Source organism: Vitis vinifera, chromosome 7 (genome assembly GCF_030704535.1).
Source record: "Vitis vinifera cultivar Pinot Noir 40024 chromosome 7, ASM3070453v1".
Classification (NCBI taxonomy): Eukaryota; Viridiplantae; Streptophyta; class Magnoliopsida; order Vitales; family Vitaceae; genus Vitis; species Vitis vinifera.
The window spans coordinates 30,056,620-30,074,649 of record NC_081811.1 but is presented as its reverse complement, the minus strand read 5'-3'; the positions used below and the strand labels follow the sequence as shown (position 1 = coordinate 30,074,649).

The following is an 18,030-nucleotide window of genomic DNA, read 5'->3' as shown; positions in this document are numbered from 1 at the left end:
AATTTAGGATTCTTTTTTCCATATATTTTCATATTAATGAATCAAAACCCACTTTTCTCTAATTGAAATGTTAAAGGATTAACTATGTCAAAATGAATTACTTTTTAAATTCAAAAGTGAAATGATCCTTTCATCCATTTTAATCAATTAACTCTAATAAAATTGTAAGTACAAGGAAAATATTAAATCAGATCAGATTAAGCTGACTACCGAAATTAGGGCTCATCCACCAAACCCAAATCAAGTGTTTCACCTCAAGAAGCTCAATATTAGCGAGTTTATGCGAAGGTTGGTTGTGTTGAGTGGGGTCGAGTCGCCTAAGTTGCACCCCTAATATATTCCGCCAAATATTCAGACATTGAAATAGCTCTTTCAAAAGAAAATTAGCATCGTTTGTGTTCATTCTTTGTTGCAAAATTCTGATTCTTTTCATATATTTTCTGATATAACCTATTGTTTTTCCAAGCAAATTCGTTATTTTTACTTCAACGTTAGGTTGTTTTGATCATAAACCAGAGTACAGAAGATTGGAGTATTTTCCAGGAACCAATCCGATCACTTGATACAAAAGAAAAATAGTTAAATGATATGAAGCCTAAAATATCATTGTAATCTATGAAGTGTCGTCTCTCATGTTTACAGAAGCGCTGTACCTTTCTCAAAAGGCAGTTTGGGCCGGAGAAAAAACCAAAAAAAATAAAATGTTGGGAGCGGGATTAGAGAAAGCCAAAATCTTATCCCTCTGGTTCACAGAAACTGTGAAAAAAAATGATTTCGTTATCAGAAGAAGCCAAAATTTGGGGTGAGGAATGAAGTAAAGGCAAGGGGATTGGTCTCAAGAGAGCTGGAGGGCCATCTGCTGCAGAAGTAATTTCTTTTGTGCTGCGTTGATCACGCCTCTACACTCGGCGTCAACTAAAACCTCGGTCATAATCGCAGCTGGATGGCCCCTAGGCTCCTCTGAGGCCCTCCTCAACATAAACACCTGATAAGAACCAAAACCGAAAATTAGTTGCAGTTAGAAACAATTACTAGAAAATATGGGTGACTAATCACAATATGCTGACAACAAAAGCTCAGTGCCAAGCCTGTGCCTTTGATAAGTGCACTTAAACGATGATATAGTGCAAAAACTATGTGGAAATGGGTGGGATTTGCAGAAAAATTGTGTAAACAAAATTTTGGGAAAGGGGGAGTTGGACTGGAGGGTTTTGGGTACAATAGAGACTTATGAAGGGGAGACAAGGTTATTACAAAATAACAGTATGCCAAAGCTCTAAAACGTAACTAGAGAAATTAATTGTGTTTTGTCACATCTAGCCTGTGAGGCCCAGTGCAGGGCATGATCACTAATGTCATCAAAATGCATTATTGCAATCAAAGCATAGGATACCTGGCCGTGATGTGTGATCTCTAAACAGCCCGGTTGCTGGATAAATGGCTCCCCATCAATTTGAACGGGAAAAGCACTGGAAGCATGTATTCTTATGACTTTCCCTTGGGCGACCCTCCTGGCTTGTGAAAGTCCAACCTGCAGAACACAGCAAGTGGTGGTGTGAAATCTTTTATGCTGATTATCCTATTATATGAGACAACAGAAGTCTTCAAGGGAAGTTGAGTACAAGAATGATAAACAATAAATATTTACAGCAACTATTGTCAATTTCATTTTCTAATAGTAAAGCAAAAAATTCTTAGAATCATGGAAAATATTTTTTTCTATTTTCTAAAATTTCTATGAGGTTAGCAATATAAACACAGTGTTATAATAAACTAGGAAACTGGTTTCATAAGTGTATGATTCAATAACTATGATCACTAGTGATACACATAATTAGGGCTGCAACACAGGTCAAGCTAAGCCAAGTAGTATACTGTTAGAGGTCTGCTCAAGCTCAAAGATTCTAGTTTGAGCTTAACTCCGTGGCTGTTCAACAAATTTAAGATTCTTAAAATGCTGGGGCAGGCTAATAATCTCTTATCTTTCCCATGTTTTCTTATTTCATGGAAATGCCAGTTCATTATTATTTTTAAATAGTGAAAATTTAATAGATATTATTTAAATATTCTAAGTTTCTTACCATATATAGTGGGATACAATGTACAAAATGGTACACTATAACGTTAAAAGACAGACTACTTCAATTGATACTGAATTTGACAACTATAACCCAGATGTTGTATGGTTTTGAAGGAACTTACGAAAAGAAACCAAAATAAAGAAATAATTACATATAATACATAAAGCAAGGATTAAACCAGATGCAGAGAACATAACCCAACACATTAAACATAAACATGGTAGTGTAAGAAATTTCCAACCTGAAGTTTGCCAAGGTGCCATGCCCCGGAGATGCATACAACCTCAAGCATTTTATCATGCATGCACTGAAGATTAAAATCATCATCATGCTCATAGTCATTTTGCCAAAGATCAACTCCACCCATGTAGCTGCCAATGTTGAGCACAATTAGGCCCTCAGCATCCTGGAAAATAATTGACATGAGAAGTATGAAAACAAAATAACATGAATGACCATCAGATATAACTTATTGCATACCTTTGGGATTTGAATATCCCTTCCATCAACTTCAAGCCAAACTTGCCATGGTAAGTCCGCACAAGTTCTGTCCATTATATCCTTTGCACCTTCCTTGGCATATCGCAATTTATTCACAAACTGTTCATGACATTTTTAGTCAGCCAAATGATAAAACATGCACAGGAATCAATGGGAACACAGATCTTTCAATTAGTTAGTCAAAAGACCTTTTTCCAGAAAGTAAAACAGTAAGAAATAAAAAGCAGTTCAGTATCTGCAGAGATAAGAGTGAACAAGTTCCCAAATTCTCAGAAAAGACAGACTCGCATTTGCCTTAATGTTGCAGACACTCCTGGTCATAGATAAGGTGAATTGAAGAAATAAGCCTCTTCAACCTAAATAGAATGTTTCAGTATCTTATCCAGTTTTTTCAGTGTCAACTCACTAAACACCTCAATGCAACACCATGGGGAAACAGGACCCTACAAAATTATTGCAGCATATACATTAATTCTTTGGAAACGTTCAATTAATCATTCATCAAACTCTGGCCTTTTGTAAGGTGTAAAATTGAACAATGCATATTGGAAAATCATATAGATAATAGATGAAAAAAATGATAGTGAACAATTTAAAGAAAATGACACTCACATGGATTCCATTACTATTACATAAAAACAAATGCAAAATGAAATGCCAACACAGAAGCATTGTTACCTGACTATAAAACTTCTCAGGCTTTTCCTCCCGCATTGTGTGAAATTCATATGCAACCTTTGCATCACATCCAATACCTATGACAGAAATTTGAACAGGTCAAACATGTCCAAGAAACAATCACAAAAAATAGTAACTTAAAACAAAATTACCTAAATAGTTCATCATGAACTTGGATTGCACTTTACATCTATCACTGTCTGATCTTTCTTCTTGGATATTAACTTCCCACCTATCAAGCATAGTAACTGCTGCAATATTGATGTCAGCCAGAAGAGTGCTTAAGCCTCCTTGCCCATTAACTGTGCTGAAACCTCTTCCCCATTGTAACACCCTTGACAAATCATTTCCAGTGCCCAGAGGAAGAACAGCAACAGGTGGAGGTGATTCAAAATTGTGCCTCTCAATTGCATCAAGGACCCACGCAACAGTACCATCTCCACCACAGACCAAAACTCTAAAATACTGAACATTGCTAAAAAAATTTAAACCAGCCTCAGGCCCCTGAGAAGAACTCAGTTCAAAAACCTGTAATTGGACACAGTATAAGTCATCAATGTTCATGATTTTTTGTAATTCAACTTTGCACTGCTGACAAGTTGGCAGCATTATAGTTCCCTGCCTTCCACAGGGCTGTATCCCTCTTACGACCTTTTTCCTTTTTCCTAATTTTTTTGGCTTGTATATGAGTTGGTCTGGGGAGTGTCTTTAAGCCCATAAAGGCTGTTTTACCAGCAGGTGGTGATGCCATCACCACTATAAAGGCTGTTTTACCAGCAGGTGGTGATGCCATCACCACTATAAAGGTTGTTTTACCAGCAGGTGGTGATGCCATCACCAAGTAACAGTGATGTGTATGTCTGTAAATCTCAAAGCTGACAATAGCATACTGAAAAATGATATCTGTAGACACAACCTAGAATTAAGATAATACGCCAGATAGGAGGCACAAAAGTCATCTGAAAGAAATTTATCTTTCCATAGGACTAAGTAAAAATACATAGTAAAAAACATCTATGGAACCCAACTGTAGAAAGTGTAACAAGCATCTTGAACTTGCTACAGATTTTCCCATTTTAGGACCAAGTTATATAAAGAAACCATCCACGGGGGCAAGGTACAAATGCAACAGGTGCTATAACCTTCTAGAGGTAAAATGTGTATCAAGTTGGAACAGACTCAATGAAGGAAAATACTGCCAAGAAAAAGTTGAAGAACCCATAGCAGTTTTCCCTGAACACAAAAAAAAATTTATAATCATTGCCCTAAATTTATCCATTACTTATGGTTCTCTTCTATCCAATTCGGTACAAATGTAATATCAAAGTTAAACTAGATATACAGAATCCACAGAAACCCACTCGCAAAAATGGAGATAATAAAAGTTAATGCCCTCAGAAAAACATGTGATTTGCTTAAACAAAACATGTAGAGATAATGTTGTCAGGCAAACCCACTCACAAAAATGGAGATAATAAAAGTTAATGCCCCCAGAAAAACATGTGATTTGCTTAGATAAAACATCTAGAGATTATGTTGTCAGGCCTTGTGTGTGTGTGTACCATCACAAATACACACAAAAAAATGGTAGATAATTCCCTACAAAATATATGATCAATTTAAAAAAATGATAATGTTGTCAACTATTCTCTGTTTATACCACCTTAAATACAGAGAAAGAGGAAACTAGATGTTAAATATAAATGATTAGATTTTGAAGGTGAAAAGTAATGATCAACATAATCCATGAGAAATTACTGCTGCTTCTTAAGTATTCAAAGATTCACCTGCACAGGATTTAATAGCATGTTCAACCTCCTCCTTAGAGAAGGCCCATATTGCGCTCCACTTTTGGTATTGATAAAGACTAGGAGAGGTCTCGCATCCTGTGGCAAGTCCACCAGTGTATACTTTTTAACTTGACCATAGGGAATAGATCTGCCCTTTTTCTGCCACCCATTCTGGGTGTCCTTTCCACTGAGCACCCTTCCACCCCTCTTCAATATCGGGTCTTTGTTTTGATTGCTAGATTGCTTTAGACTAGCAAGTCCATTAAGCACATACTGCAGTGCTGTATTGGCAGGGGATGTATTCTGCAGCTTACCATTAACAGAACGCACACTTCCATGTTTGTTGCGGTGGCGTCTTCTTCTAATCTCCCCACAAACAGAAGAGGCTATAATGTCTCCTGTTATAGAACTAAGCATTCTACTTCTTGTGATTTCTTCATCAACTTCTTTTACACAGATTGGAGAAAGGATAAGCCTTCTAAGAGCACCCAAATCACAAACATCACCTGATTCTTCTGACATTTTGGCATGACATTTGACATGTATAAGGCGCTGACACCATAAGCAATGCCATGTAGGAGCATCAAGTAAAGGAACACCGCATGGTTCATCACAGTAAAAACAGAAAGCAGACATCTCATGATTATCATCCATATCAATCCATCTTTCTGACCACTGGTGTTGTACATGGCCAAAACCAGCTTGTGCTACACACTTGCAATCCTTGGCTGCAAACTTAGAACAGTGGAAATGAGCTGCCACACCACAAACAGAACAACGGTGGACAGGATTCTGTGGTGTTGCTTTTGCACCTAAGGTTTGTGGGGACACCAGAGAAGTCAAGCAAACAGAGCATGTACATGGCTGCACATCATAAGCAAATTCTTCAGTCCATGAATGATGTGATAAAGGAACGTTTAGCCTCTTCCAAACTTTCTTCTTCGCTTTAGCAGCAGCTTTAATCCAATTCAGAGATGTCCTTCTCTGCCATTTTAGAAATGCATATATAATAGCTAAAATTCCAAATGAACCAGTGATCAGCCATCCAAATACTGAGGGACCATAAGCATCTGGGGTAGTTAGCAACCTTAAGAGTGAATTGCTCAAATCGATCATTATGAACCTAATTTATCAACATCAGTCTCAGTTCTTTTTCACAGCCAACAAGTTTGATAAGATCCAGCACCAAACAGATTGTGTAACAACCTGACCACCAAAGAAAATCATCACTCATGAGAAACAAGAATATGGAAAGATTAGAGATTCACTACTAAATGGAAAGATCGGAGATTCACTGTTATATGGAAAGATGGGAGATTCACTGCTGAAAATTTAGAAGCATCATCTATATTGAGAATATTTTAGAATATTTTTTATTCTTTAGAATATTTCAGAATATTTTATTTTGTAAATTATTTCCTGTAAATAGGTTATTCCCTTAAATGGATTTAGACCATTGTATCTATAAATATGTGTATGTAATGGTAGCAATATGAATCAGAAATTTATTCTCCATTCATCTTTGTGTTCATGGTATCAGAGGCGCCCTAAACCCTAGGACGGAGTTTTGAGTGATTTTTGGTTGATCACTCATAAATAAAAATAAATAAAAATAAAAAATAAAAAAATTCAGCATTTATCTGGTTTCTACCAGATTTTTTTTCTCAATCTGGTTTGTATTCCAGATTTTTTTGTTCTTTTCTCAATCTGGTTGTATACCAGATTTTTTAATTCCTTAAACGATTCCTCTACAATGTCTGGATTATTTTCTGATGAAACCTCGGGGGATTCCTCCAACATTCAGACCTCTCAGAATGGTCAGATGTCATTGACTCAGATTGCTGAAAGTCCAATCTTGTATATCACTACTCATCTACTGAATGGACAGAATTTCTTGCGGTGGTCCCAATCCATGAAACTGTTCATTAGAGGAAGAGGTAAGATCAGCTATTTGAATGGTACAAAACGGGCCACAAATTATGATGATCCTACATACCATGTCTGGGATGCTTATAATTCTATGATTTTAGCATGGCTCGTTAACTCTATGGAACCAGAGATCAGCCAAACTTATATGCATCTCAGCACAGCCAAACAACTATTGGATGTAGTGAACGACACGTACTCAGATTTGGGCAATTCCTCGCAAGTTTATGAGTTGAAAACGAAGATCAGAAATACAACACAGGGGAATATGTCTGTAACAAGTTATTACAATATGCTGAAAAGTTTGTGGCAGGAACTTGACTTGTTCTATGACCTTGAATGGTCATGTGCTGAAGACAGTGCTCAATATCAAAGGACCGTGGAGAAGGACCGTGTTATGGAATTTTTAGCTGGCCTAAACACGGATTTGGATGAAGTGAGAGGTCGTGTTCTAGGAAAAGAGTCATTGCCAATTAGTAAAGCATTCTCTGAAGTTAGACGAGAAGAAAGTCGTAGGGGAGTGATGATGGGAAAAAGATTGACCAACAGTGAGAATTTACTTAATGCTACTGCACCAGCCAATAAAACTGTTGCAGCAGCATATAATCAGAGACCTACAGCCCAGATTTTGAATAATCCTGATGAAAAGCCCAAGGTATGGTGTGATTATTGCAACAAACCTCGGCACACTAGAGAGAAGTGCTGCAAATTGAATGGAAAACCAGCAAATTGGAAGGAAAGGAAACCTGGAGAAAAGAATGGCAGCAGAATGCAAGCCACTGCAGAAACTGAGATTCCATTTAGCAAAGAACAACTCAAGCATCTCTACAAAATGATTAATCAAGTCCGACTTTCAAGTGTGCCCTCTGGTTCTTTGGCTCAAACAGGTAGTGCATTCACTAGTTCCCTAAATTCAGCACCATGGATCATTGATTCTAGTGCATCTGATCATATGACTAATCAGTCACACTTTTTTACCACTTATTCTCCATGTTCTGGTCACTTAAAAATTCGAATTGCAGATGGTAGCTTGTCTCTGATTGCAGGGAAAGGTTCTATAATTATCTCTGAAAATCTAATTCTCAAATTTGTTCTCCATATTCCTAATCTTTCTTGCAATATTTTATCAGTTAGCAAAATAACCAAAGATTCTAACTGTTTTGCAAAATTTTGTGACTCTTGTTGTGAATTCTAGGACCAGCATTCGGGGAGGATGATTGGCGGTGCTAGGATGACTGATGGACTCTATTACTTCGATAACAACTTCCTCAAAGGTGGACAAGCTCAAGCTGAAAGTAGTAGTGTGATTTCTATTCCTGTTAAAGATGAAATAATGGTATGGCACAATAGGTTAGGCCATCCTAGTTCTTATTTGAAACAATTATTTCCAACTTTGTTCAAAAATTTGAATCCTTTGATATTTCAATGCGGAGTTAAAGTTATCTAAACATCACCGTGTTAATTTTTTGTCTCATCCTTATCAAGAATCCAAACCATTTTACCTAATTCACAATGATGCATGGGGACCTTCTTGAGTCACAAACATAACTGGAACCAAGTGGTTTATTACATTCATTGATGACCATACCCAAGTCAGTTAGGTGTATCTCTTAAAAGAAAAATCTGATGTCAAGAGAGCGTTTAAAGAGTTCTATTCCATGATTGAAACTCAATTCCACACTCGAAGACAAGTTATTAGAACTGATAATGAGAAGGAATATTTCAACTCTATCCTTGGTAGATACTTTAAAGAAAAGGGCATTATCCACCAATCCACATGCTTTGATACTCCACAGCAAAATGTTATAGCTGAAAGAAAAAACCATCATTTACTTGAGGTGGCTAGGTCGATAATGTTCACTATGGGGTTCCCAAAATATTTATGGGGTGAGGTTGTTCTCACGGCATCTTGCTTAATTAATAGGATGCCTACTAGAGTCTTGAAATTTGCCACTCCTCTAAATAGATTACTGGCCATCTTCCCACACATTTGCATCATTACTTTTCTACCTCTAAAAATCTTTGGATGCATTGCATTTGTCCACATCCAAAAACAAAATCGTTCTAAACTTGATCCTCGGTCAGAAAAGTGTATGTTTGTTAGTATTCTCCAACACAGAAACAAATGTTATAATCCTATTTCAAAGAAACTTGTTATGACTATGGATGTAACATTTTTTGAAAACCAACCTTACTTCCCCAAAAATCATCTTCAAGAGGAGAATATTGAGAGAGAAGATCATTTTTGGGAAGAAATGGGACCCTTACCCGTGTCATTACCAAGTGACCCACAAAAATCCTACTCATAAATGTTACCCATTGTCCAGCCTTTACCTAGTGGACCAAGCATTATAGATTCTAATTCAAGGGGAGAACCACTACAAAAAGAAACTCAAGAGAAAAGATCCTTTTTGGCAAGAAATGGGACCCTTACCTGTGTCATTACCAAGTGACCCACAAAAAATCCTACTCAGAAATGTTACCCATTGTCCAGCCTTTACCTAGTGGACCAAGCATTATGGATTCTAATTCAAGGGGAGAACCACTACAAAAAGAAACTCAAACTGAGCTACGTGTCTACTCGCAAAGGAAAGTGATCAAAATAGAGAGTCACAACCGGACATAAGCCAAGCAACTCCTTCGAATGATGGCCCTCTAGATGAGACAGGTATCTCTTCACCAAACCCAAGTTCAATTCCGAAATCTAGTAGTTTAGATAGTGCTTCACATGACCTCAATGTTCCCATTGCACTTAGAAAGGGCACACGTTCGTGCACTATGCATCCTATTGCAAAGTATGTCTCCTTCCATAGGCTTTCTTAGAACTAAAGAGCCTTTACTTCTAATCTCTCTGGTGTTTCACTGCCTAAAACTATACAGGAAGCCTTGGGTCACACTGAATGGAGGACAACAATCATGGAAGAGATGCAAGCTCTTAAGAAGAATGGTACCTAAGAAATTGTTGAATTGCCAAGAGATAAAAGGATCGTGGGTTGTAAGTGAGTGTTTACGGTTAAATACCAGGTAGATGGAAACATTGATAGGTAAAAGGCAAGGCTTGTAGCCAAAGGATTCACCAAGACTTACAGGATTGACTATCAATAAACTTTTGCTCCTGTTGCAAAAGTTAATTCGATTCGAGTACTACTATCCCTTGCTACAAATTTGAGTTGGATGATGCATCAACTTGAGGTGAAGAATGCTTTTCTAAATGGAGAGCTAGAGGAAGAAGTCTTCATGGACCTACCACCGAGTTTTGAAAGTTTGCTTGGAGGTTAAAGAAGTTTCTCTACGAACTAAAACAATCACCTAGAGCTTGGTTTGATTGATTCACTAAGGCTATCAAAAGGTATGGATACCGACAGAGTCAAGCCGATCACACATTGTTCTACAAGCACTCAACTACAAGTAAAATAGTCATACTCATTGCATATGTGGACGACATTATCCTTACTAGTAATGATGCAGGGGAACTAGAGGTCTTGAAGAAGTTCCTTGCAAGGAAATTTGAAATTAAAGACCTTGGAGCCCTAAGATATTTTTTAGGCATGGAGCTTGCGAGGTCTAAGAAGGGAATATTTGTGTCACAAAGAAAGTATGTGCTTAACTTACTTGAGGAGACTGGTCTACTTGGTTGCAAACCAACAGAAACCCCAATGGAACCCAATCTTAGACTACAACCAACAAGTGTAGATAAGTTGGTGAATCGGGATCAATATCAAAGGTTAGTTGGAAGACTCATTTATCTATCTCATACTCGACCAGACATAACGTTTGCAGTGAGTGTAGTAAGTCAATTTATGAACTCACCAGGGGAATAACATTTTGAAGCAACCTACCGAATTATCAAGTATTTAAAAGGAAAACCTGGAAGAGGTTTACTATTTGAGAATCATGGTCGCTCACGGATTGAAGCTTATACCGATGTGGATTGGGCAAGAAGTATTACAAATCGACGGTCCACATCAGGCTACTGTAGATTTATTAGAGGCAACCTAGTGACTTGGAGAAGTAAGAAGCAAACTATGGTAGTTAGAAGCAATGCAGAGGCTGAATTTAAAGCTATAGCTCATGAGATTTGCAAGCTTTTATGGCTGAAAAAGTTACTTGAAGATCTCAAAGTGACAAGTCCTATGCCTATGAAGCTCTATTGTGACAATAAAGCAATGATCAATATAGCACACAATCCGGTTCAACATGATAGAACCAAACATGTGGAAGTTGACCGACACTTTATCAAAGAGAAGTTAGAAGGTGGATTGATATTCATGCCTTATATTCCTACAATCGAACAATTGGCAGATGATTTTACTAAGGCGACACAAGGGAAAGTTTGATAGCATAACTCGCAAGTTGGGTATGAAAGACATTTTCGAGCCAGCTTTAGGGTGAGTATGGAAAGATTAGAGATTCACTACTATATGGAAAGATTGGAGATTCACTGCTATATGGAAAGATGGGATCATTGCTGAAAATTTGGAAGCATCATCTATATTGAGAATATTTTAGAATATTTTTATTCTTTAGAATATTTTATTCTTTGAATTATTTCCTGTAAATAGGTTATGCCCTTAAATGGATTTAGACCGTTGCATCTATAAATATGTGTATGTAATGGTAGCAATATGAATCAAAAAATTATTCTCCATTCATCTTTGCGTTTAAAGAATTATCAATGCAAAAGGAATAGAAGTACGGATAATCGTGATAAGGGAAAAAACAATTGCAACTCAGTACTATAAGATGGAAAGGCTTGTTAGGCCCAAAACTAATGGTTTTTTCAATTCAACCTCAATGTCAAATACTGATTTTTGGGCCATATGCACTTAAAGAAAACAGTAACATTCCTTCCCTATGGAATTTCAGAACAAAGAGTTTGCATTAAGTTCCATAGCTCAAAATGAAATTATTAGGGTTTCACCAAGCTACCTGAGCCCTGAGGCATACACCCTGTGGCTCACTATGATAAGAGGCTCAAAGAAAGCATCACGGCACACACTTGAGGCTTAAGTAATATAGGGTTCACACAGTAGGTCTTGGGCTCCCATTAGATGTTTGTCTCACACCTTAAGAGTCATCTTAGCCTACATACATGCCTCATACACGACCCAATATCATTTATGTTTAATGGTTTCCAACAAATACAAATCTCACTGCAAGCCTATCATATTACAGTCAATTAGGATCTAAAAAGAAGTCAATAGAAAACCAAAATCTTCAAATTATTTCCCTCTGCTACATTTTCTTAACGACCAAAACAGATAGCAAATTAAAAAAGGAAAAAAATGCATATTGTACTACTAAAATGAAATTTAGACTTCCATTCTCAGTTTGATCCCCAAGAATGCTCAGGACAGTGAGAAAAGACAATGCTAGATCTAACGTTCCCCCTTTCTTGGTTTCCAAGAAAAAAGAACTGCACTACAAGCCAAACAATCATATCACTTCAATTAATCTAGAAAAGCAATCAATACACAACTAAAAATTCAAATTATTTTCCCTTCCTACATTTTTTCGAAATCAAATGGACAACGGCCAACCACAGCAGCCAAGTGATCAGAAATTTTCACCAACTATAAATTCCAATATCCAACCAACAGCATTAAATAAACAAAAAATCGCTTTCACAGACATTCTTTTATGTTTACGAATAGAAGCACAAAATTTAGGCCCCCATTCTCCGAGTGATCGCCAAGAAAATTCAGGAAAGTGAAAGAAAACAACATCCTAGATCTACCGTTTCCCCTTTCCTGGTTGGCAAGAAATAAAAACCTCACCGCAAGCCGAAAAATGGTACCACCTTCAATTTATAGTTAAGAAAAAGAAATCACGTTATTTTTCACTCCTTTTTTTTCTCCGCCACCAAACAGACGGAAAATAAGGGCCAATTCATCCCAAATTCTCACCAACAACCAGAATTGTCAATTTCTCAAATCAGATCCAACAAAGGACCTCAATTTAAACCCCAAAGAAAAAAACTTCTTACAGGCATTCTTCTAAAAAATTTTAGAATAAGAAGAATCAAGAATATGCCTAAAAAAAATCACGAATCAAAGAAACTCGCAACTGACAAAAACATGAAGAAAAAAAATCACATTCTCACAAGCATTTGTCTTCTAATTTCACGGATCGAACGAATATATAGAAATTATTTAAAAAGAAAAATGAGAAATATACCTGAAATTGAAGAAAAACCCCCAGGATGAAAAGGTTATGGAGAGAGAGGGACGGGATTGGGGAGGTGTAAAGGGAGAAAAGCTAACTCGATGAAGGAAAAGGAAGAGACTTTATATAAGAGTTGGTTGTTGGTTGAAGAAAACAAAGGAGGGAAGAGGGCGCGATTTTTCTTGTTGCATGAAACACGGCATGCCTTTTGGGAGTTCCCACCGTGTCCCATTTTTATCTGATTTCGATCTTCCCAAAATACCCTTGTGGTACTTGGATTTTCACCGATTTGGGATTATTGCTCGGACGGCCCATGCCGACTTAATGATCGACGTATCAAAAAGGCTTCCTACTTTATTAGACCGTGTGAGAGTTTCGAAAGGGTTAACAGCGATTTATGATAAAAATTATATGTTTGGTAATTTTTACAAATAATTTAAAGTGGTGTGACACTCACGTTTTAATTTTGGAAATTAATTTTAATTTATTTTATTTTATTCTATAAGTTATATTTTTTGGGAAGTGTCCTATTAAGAATTATTTTTTATTTTATTTTATTTTATTTTATTTTATTAGTATTATATTTTTTAGAAAAGTCCTATTGGATTGTGTTAGTAGAGTCTTATTCATTTTATAAGTAGAATCACATTTCATTATGTCATCTTCTAATTACAAGTAGATTCTCAATGGGACTGTGTTAATGATCACCCCTCTCTATACAAAAATACCAATTTTTCAGAGAGTTTTTCGTTGTACACATCTTGTTGTAGGTTGTTGAATCCTGAAGGTAGACCATTGGTACCCTAGTGCACCGAGTTCGTATTTGAAAATGGTGGATCTATTTGAAGGATAGTGTTTGTCACATTTCAGTTAATAAGTTTTTCTTCTTATTAATTTTGTTTTTTGTTTGTATGTTTTGGGTTAGTTATTTATTTTCATACCCTTAAATTCCAACACGTGACACTTGCCAGTAAAATCATTATTTAAAATCATTTTCAATATGTTTCTATTATTTGTTCATCTAATGATAGGCTATTGAAAATCTTCTTTATTACATGCCATGCCAATGATCTATTCAATCATGTAATTGATATCAATATCACATAGTTTTCTTGCACCAAGTAAATAGAATAATTAAAATGATATGTTTATTTTTTTATTGAGAAAAGTATACTATGAAAATTTTAATACCACTTCCACATAGTTTTCTTGCATCTAATAAATATAATAATTAAATAATGATATCAAATCCACACTTTTTTTCAACTTGTACTATGCATTATACTAAAGACAACATCAAATTATATTATTAAAAATTGAATATCACATCCACATATTTTTCTTGCCTCAAGTAAATAGGATAAATAAATCGAAATAAATTTTATGTGTAATCCGGATATAATGAAACTATCTAAAATGTGTAGTTTTTTAATTAATCCCCAAATTAATATTTGTTATCTATTTTAGATTTATCCCTTCATATTTAATTCTTTAGAGAGAGGGCAAAAATCTCGTGTAAATATAGAACTGAGGATATAATGTTAAAAAAAAAATTACCTAACAATCTACTAGATGTAAAAAACTATGGCTAGTTTTTGAATGCACCTACTCCCTAGAGTCTTACATCGTTAATACTTAAACTCTTTTTCCACGTCCTCATGCAACCTCCCTCGTGCTTCTTAGTGGATCCCTCAAAACTCTTATTAGTTTCGTGATAAGATCACAATTTTTTTTGTGGTTGAAAGTTATTCTCATAAAAAGATCTTGAATGTTTAAGAGTTTGAGGATGAATTCTAAAGGTTCATAAAAGTTCATCCGTCTTTTAAATAAAATATCTCTATTTATATTTATAAAATTCTTTTTAGAATTATGGAGAGTTCCATAATTTTAAAATATTCTAAAGATGCTTTTTTTTTTTTACATCAAATAACAATTTAGAGATAATCACAATTTAAAACTTGCTAAAAGAATATTCAAAAAATTCTTTTTAAAATTAAATACAAATTTAGAAATAAACATAATTTTAAAACTTATAAAAACAATTTTTGAAATTAAAAAATAATAAAAATCAAATTAGAAAATAAAAAGTATTATTTTCTAATTTCTTGTATTAGCCATTTTAAAAGTTTTACCTACCATAAATATATACTTACCTTAAATTTTATAACTTCCAAAAACCCGAATCCAAATTTGATAATATATTAACTTGTTTAGTGGAGCTTCTCAAATACTAAAAAAAAATATTTTTTTATCGTCATTTTAAAGAACACAAAAGAAACTAAAAAAAAAAAGTCAATAAAGATTTTGTTTTTACATCTAAATAAAATATTTATATAGTTGTTCAAGAACATAAAAAAAATACTAATAATGCATTCAATAACCCAAATGACATTATTGAATAACAACTACATGGTTCAATTTTGGCAACTCATAAGAAGGTTAGTTGTAGCAAGCAATGGTCCTCCCCAATGATAGGCAAATAATTTATTCATTTGTGAATTGGCTCCATATCAACACTACAAAATTAATTGGATAATAAAGTTATCAATTTGCACTAACAACTCCTCAACCAAACCTCTTGATATTTTTGTTGAAAGGTTAGCCAAGGAAAAAGTGATACTCATTTCTTCAATTCCCCAAAATTAAGCAAATTATATAGAAAAGAAGACAACAAATTAAAACTAGCACCATGGTCTCGCAATGCCTTCTCCATAAATGACTCTCTAATAATTTTAAATTTTTTTTAAATTGATAAATTTTATGTATAAGGTATAGTTTGGTTTGAAATTTATTCTATTAATAAATTTATTTTATTAAGTTAAAAGAAATTCATAAAAACATGTGTAATTAAAAAAAAAAATCATATTTACAAATATTTGAATTGTGGAAAGAGAAGGAGAATTAAGGTTTGTTTGACAATTATTTTTTAGAACAGTTTTTTTGTTCTTTAGAAAAAAAAAACACGCAGGTTTGACAACCACAAATTGATTTATGTTTTCTGAAAATTATTTTAAAAGGTAATTATACAAATATATAGAATGATTAAAAATAGGATACTGGATATAAAAATTATTTTTAAAACATATTTAAAAAATATTTAAAACGGATTGAAAACATTTCACATTTTCAAATAGACTTGTTTTTCAAAATATCATATAACAATTTTAAAAAATTCTTTTCGAAAACCGTTACCAAACAAGATCTAATATCATATTCAATTTTATTTTATTTTTATGTTTTTTTTTTAAATTTTAGATTTCTTTCTTTTTATTTTTTAAAAATTGTAAAATCAACTTCTACTTATTCTCTAAAAACTATTCTCTATATTGTTTTTAAAAAACCGGAATTAAATAACAACCACAAAACCGTTTTATGAATTTTTAAAATCAGTTTTCTCATTTTTAATCCTTCGGCCAAATAGGGTCTAAAATTAAGGACTATAACTTTCTCTTACTTTTCTTGTTAAAATGTCTACTATTTAATTGTTTCTAACCTCCTTATGACTATGTTTATGGATTGAACACTTTTATTTTTCATTTTAATTTATATTATATTTTATTTAAAAAAATTTAATTCAGTTTATCATTTTTTGTTTCTCAATTTCCTTATATTTCTAGTATTTAAAAAAAAAAAAAAAAAAAACTGGCCCCTCTCAATCAAATTTCCACTGCACAAAATATTTAGGTAGCAATTAAATTAGAGAAAATAAATAAAAACTATAAATGGCACTTTATGTTTGCCCTCTTAAAAATTTAAATAGGTGATTCTAATATTTTTGGATAAAATATGCTTATCTACCTAAAAGACATAATTACCATGGTATACAATGCAATCAAAATATTTTAAAATATCTAAAATATTCTCAATAATTTTAATTAAAACTAAAAGTTTCCAAATCAACTATTTTAAAGCTCTTATTTTATATTTTACAATAATTGTCATTGCAAGCATATAATTATATAAACCAACTGAAAGTAATCAAATTAAAATTTATCCCTTACCATATCTCCATATGGATTAATTTTTAATTCCCTCTCCACTATCATCAAATATCATGCTAGAATATTTGTTTCCGTAACATAAATGTTTTTAATTCTATAAAAAAAAAACGGGTTAATTTCATTCATCTCATGTGGTTTTAATTAAATATATCAAACCCTGTAGATTTGAAATTTCATCGTACATTTCCCTTAGTTCGAGTAAGAGAGGGTGGGTGAAAATAAGAAATGAAAAGAATATGAGAAACATTTGATGAAATTTCAAACTTATGAGAATTAAATGTATTTAGTTGACACCTGATGGGAGGTAAATAAAATTAACACAAAGAAATAAATATTGTATATAGGTATTGAAGATTCACTAATTTCTCTATTTTTGATATAAAAGGATTATAAATTATTTATTTGAAAAAGGATAATATTATAAATCATAAGAATATGGGAAAAAAACTAGCAATTCCAGTGTTTTTTTTTTCAAAAATTTAAATTTATTGGGTTAATTTAAGAAAGATTGAAGATCTCCCTCGGATTCACACGTAGTCATAAACATTTTTAACAAATAAAAAAAAAATTGAATATATCTAGTAGATTCATGACCTTATTAACACATTGAATATAATTTATTTATGTTGAATTGTTATGAATACTATAATTTATATTTAGTTATTTAAAGTTCACTTGACAATGATTTTATAAAGTATTTTTAAACTTTTTAGTACTTGAAACTTTTTATTAAAAGAGTTGTTTTTAAGTATTAGAATGATTAACGGTGAAACGAGTCTTTAGTATAAAAAATAAAAATAGATTTTTAAACTAATGATTTAAAATATATATATATATATATATATATATATAGCCCTTTTTTTTTACCCAAATTAATAAATTAAACTA

At 33.6% G+C, this 18,030-nt stretch overlaps 1 protein-coding gene across 1 annotated transcript; it reads right to left on the bottom strand.

Annotated features, from left to right (window-relative positions):
- Positions 1-474: 474 nt before the first annotated feature.
- On the bottom strand, positions 475-13,346 carry LOC100247408 (diacylglycerol kinase 2). Its single transcript, XM_002272009.4, has 8 exons — positions 13,154-13,346; positions 5,048-6,256; positions 3,413-3,788; positions 3,261-3,337; positions 2,562-2,681; positions 2,323-2,487; positions 1,394-1,531; positions 475-985 (listed from the first exon to the last, which is right to left on the bottom strand). Exons 2-8 carry the CDS (start codon positions 6,164-6,166, stop codon positions 836-838), a joined length of 2,145 nt encoding a protein of 714 aa, XP_002272045.1. The 5' UTR covers positions 6,167-6,256; positions 13,154-13,346; the 3' UTR covers positions 475-835.
- Positions 13,347-18,030: the final 4,684 nt, after the last annotated feature.

What these genes read in the sequence shown, in the direction of transcription:
- LOC100247408 (XM_002272009.4), bottom strand. Translation starts at nt 6,166, where the DNA reads ATGATCGATTTGAGCAATTCACTCTTAAGGTTGCTAACTACCCCAGAT. An exon ending in GTTCATGATGAACTATTTAG is followed by an intron (nt 3,338 to 3,412) that starts GTAATTTTGTTT and finishes TTTCTGTCATAG; the next exon opens with GTATTGGATGTGATGCAAAG. An exon ending in CTGAGAAGTTTTATAGTCAG is followed by an intron (nt 2,682 to 3,260) that starts GTAACAATGCTT and finishes TGTCATGAACAG; the next exon opens with TTTGTGAATAAATTGCGATA.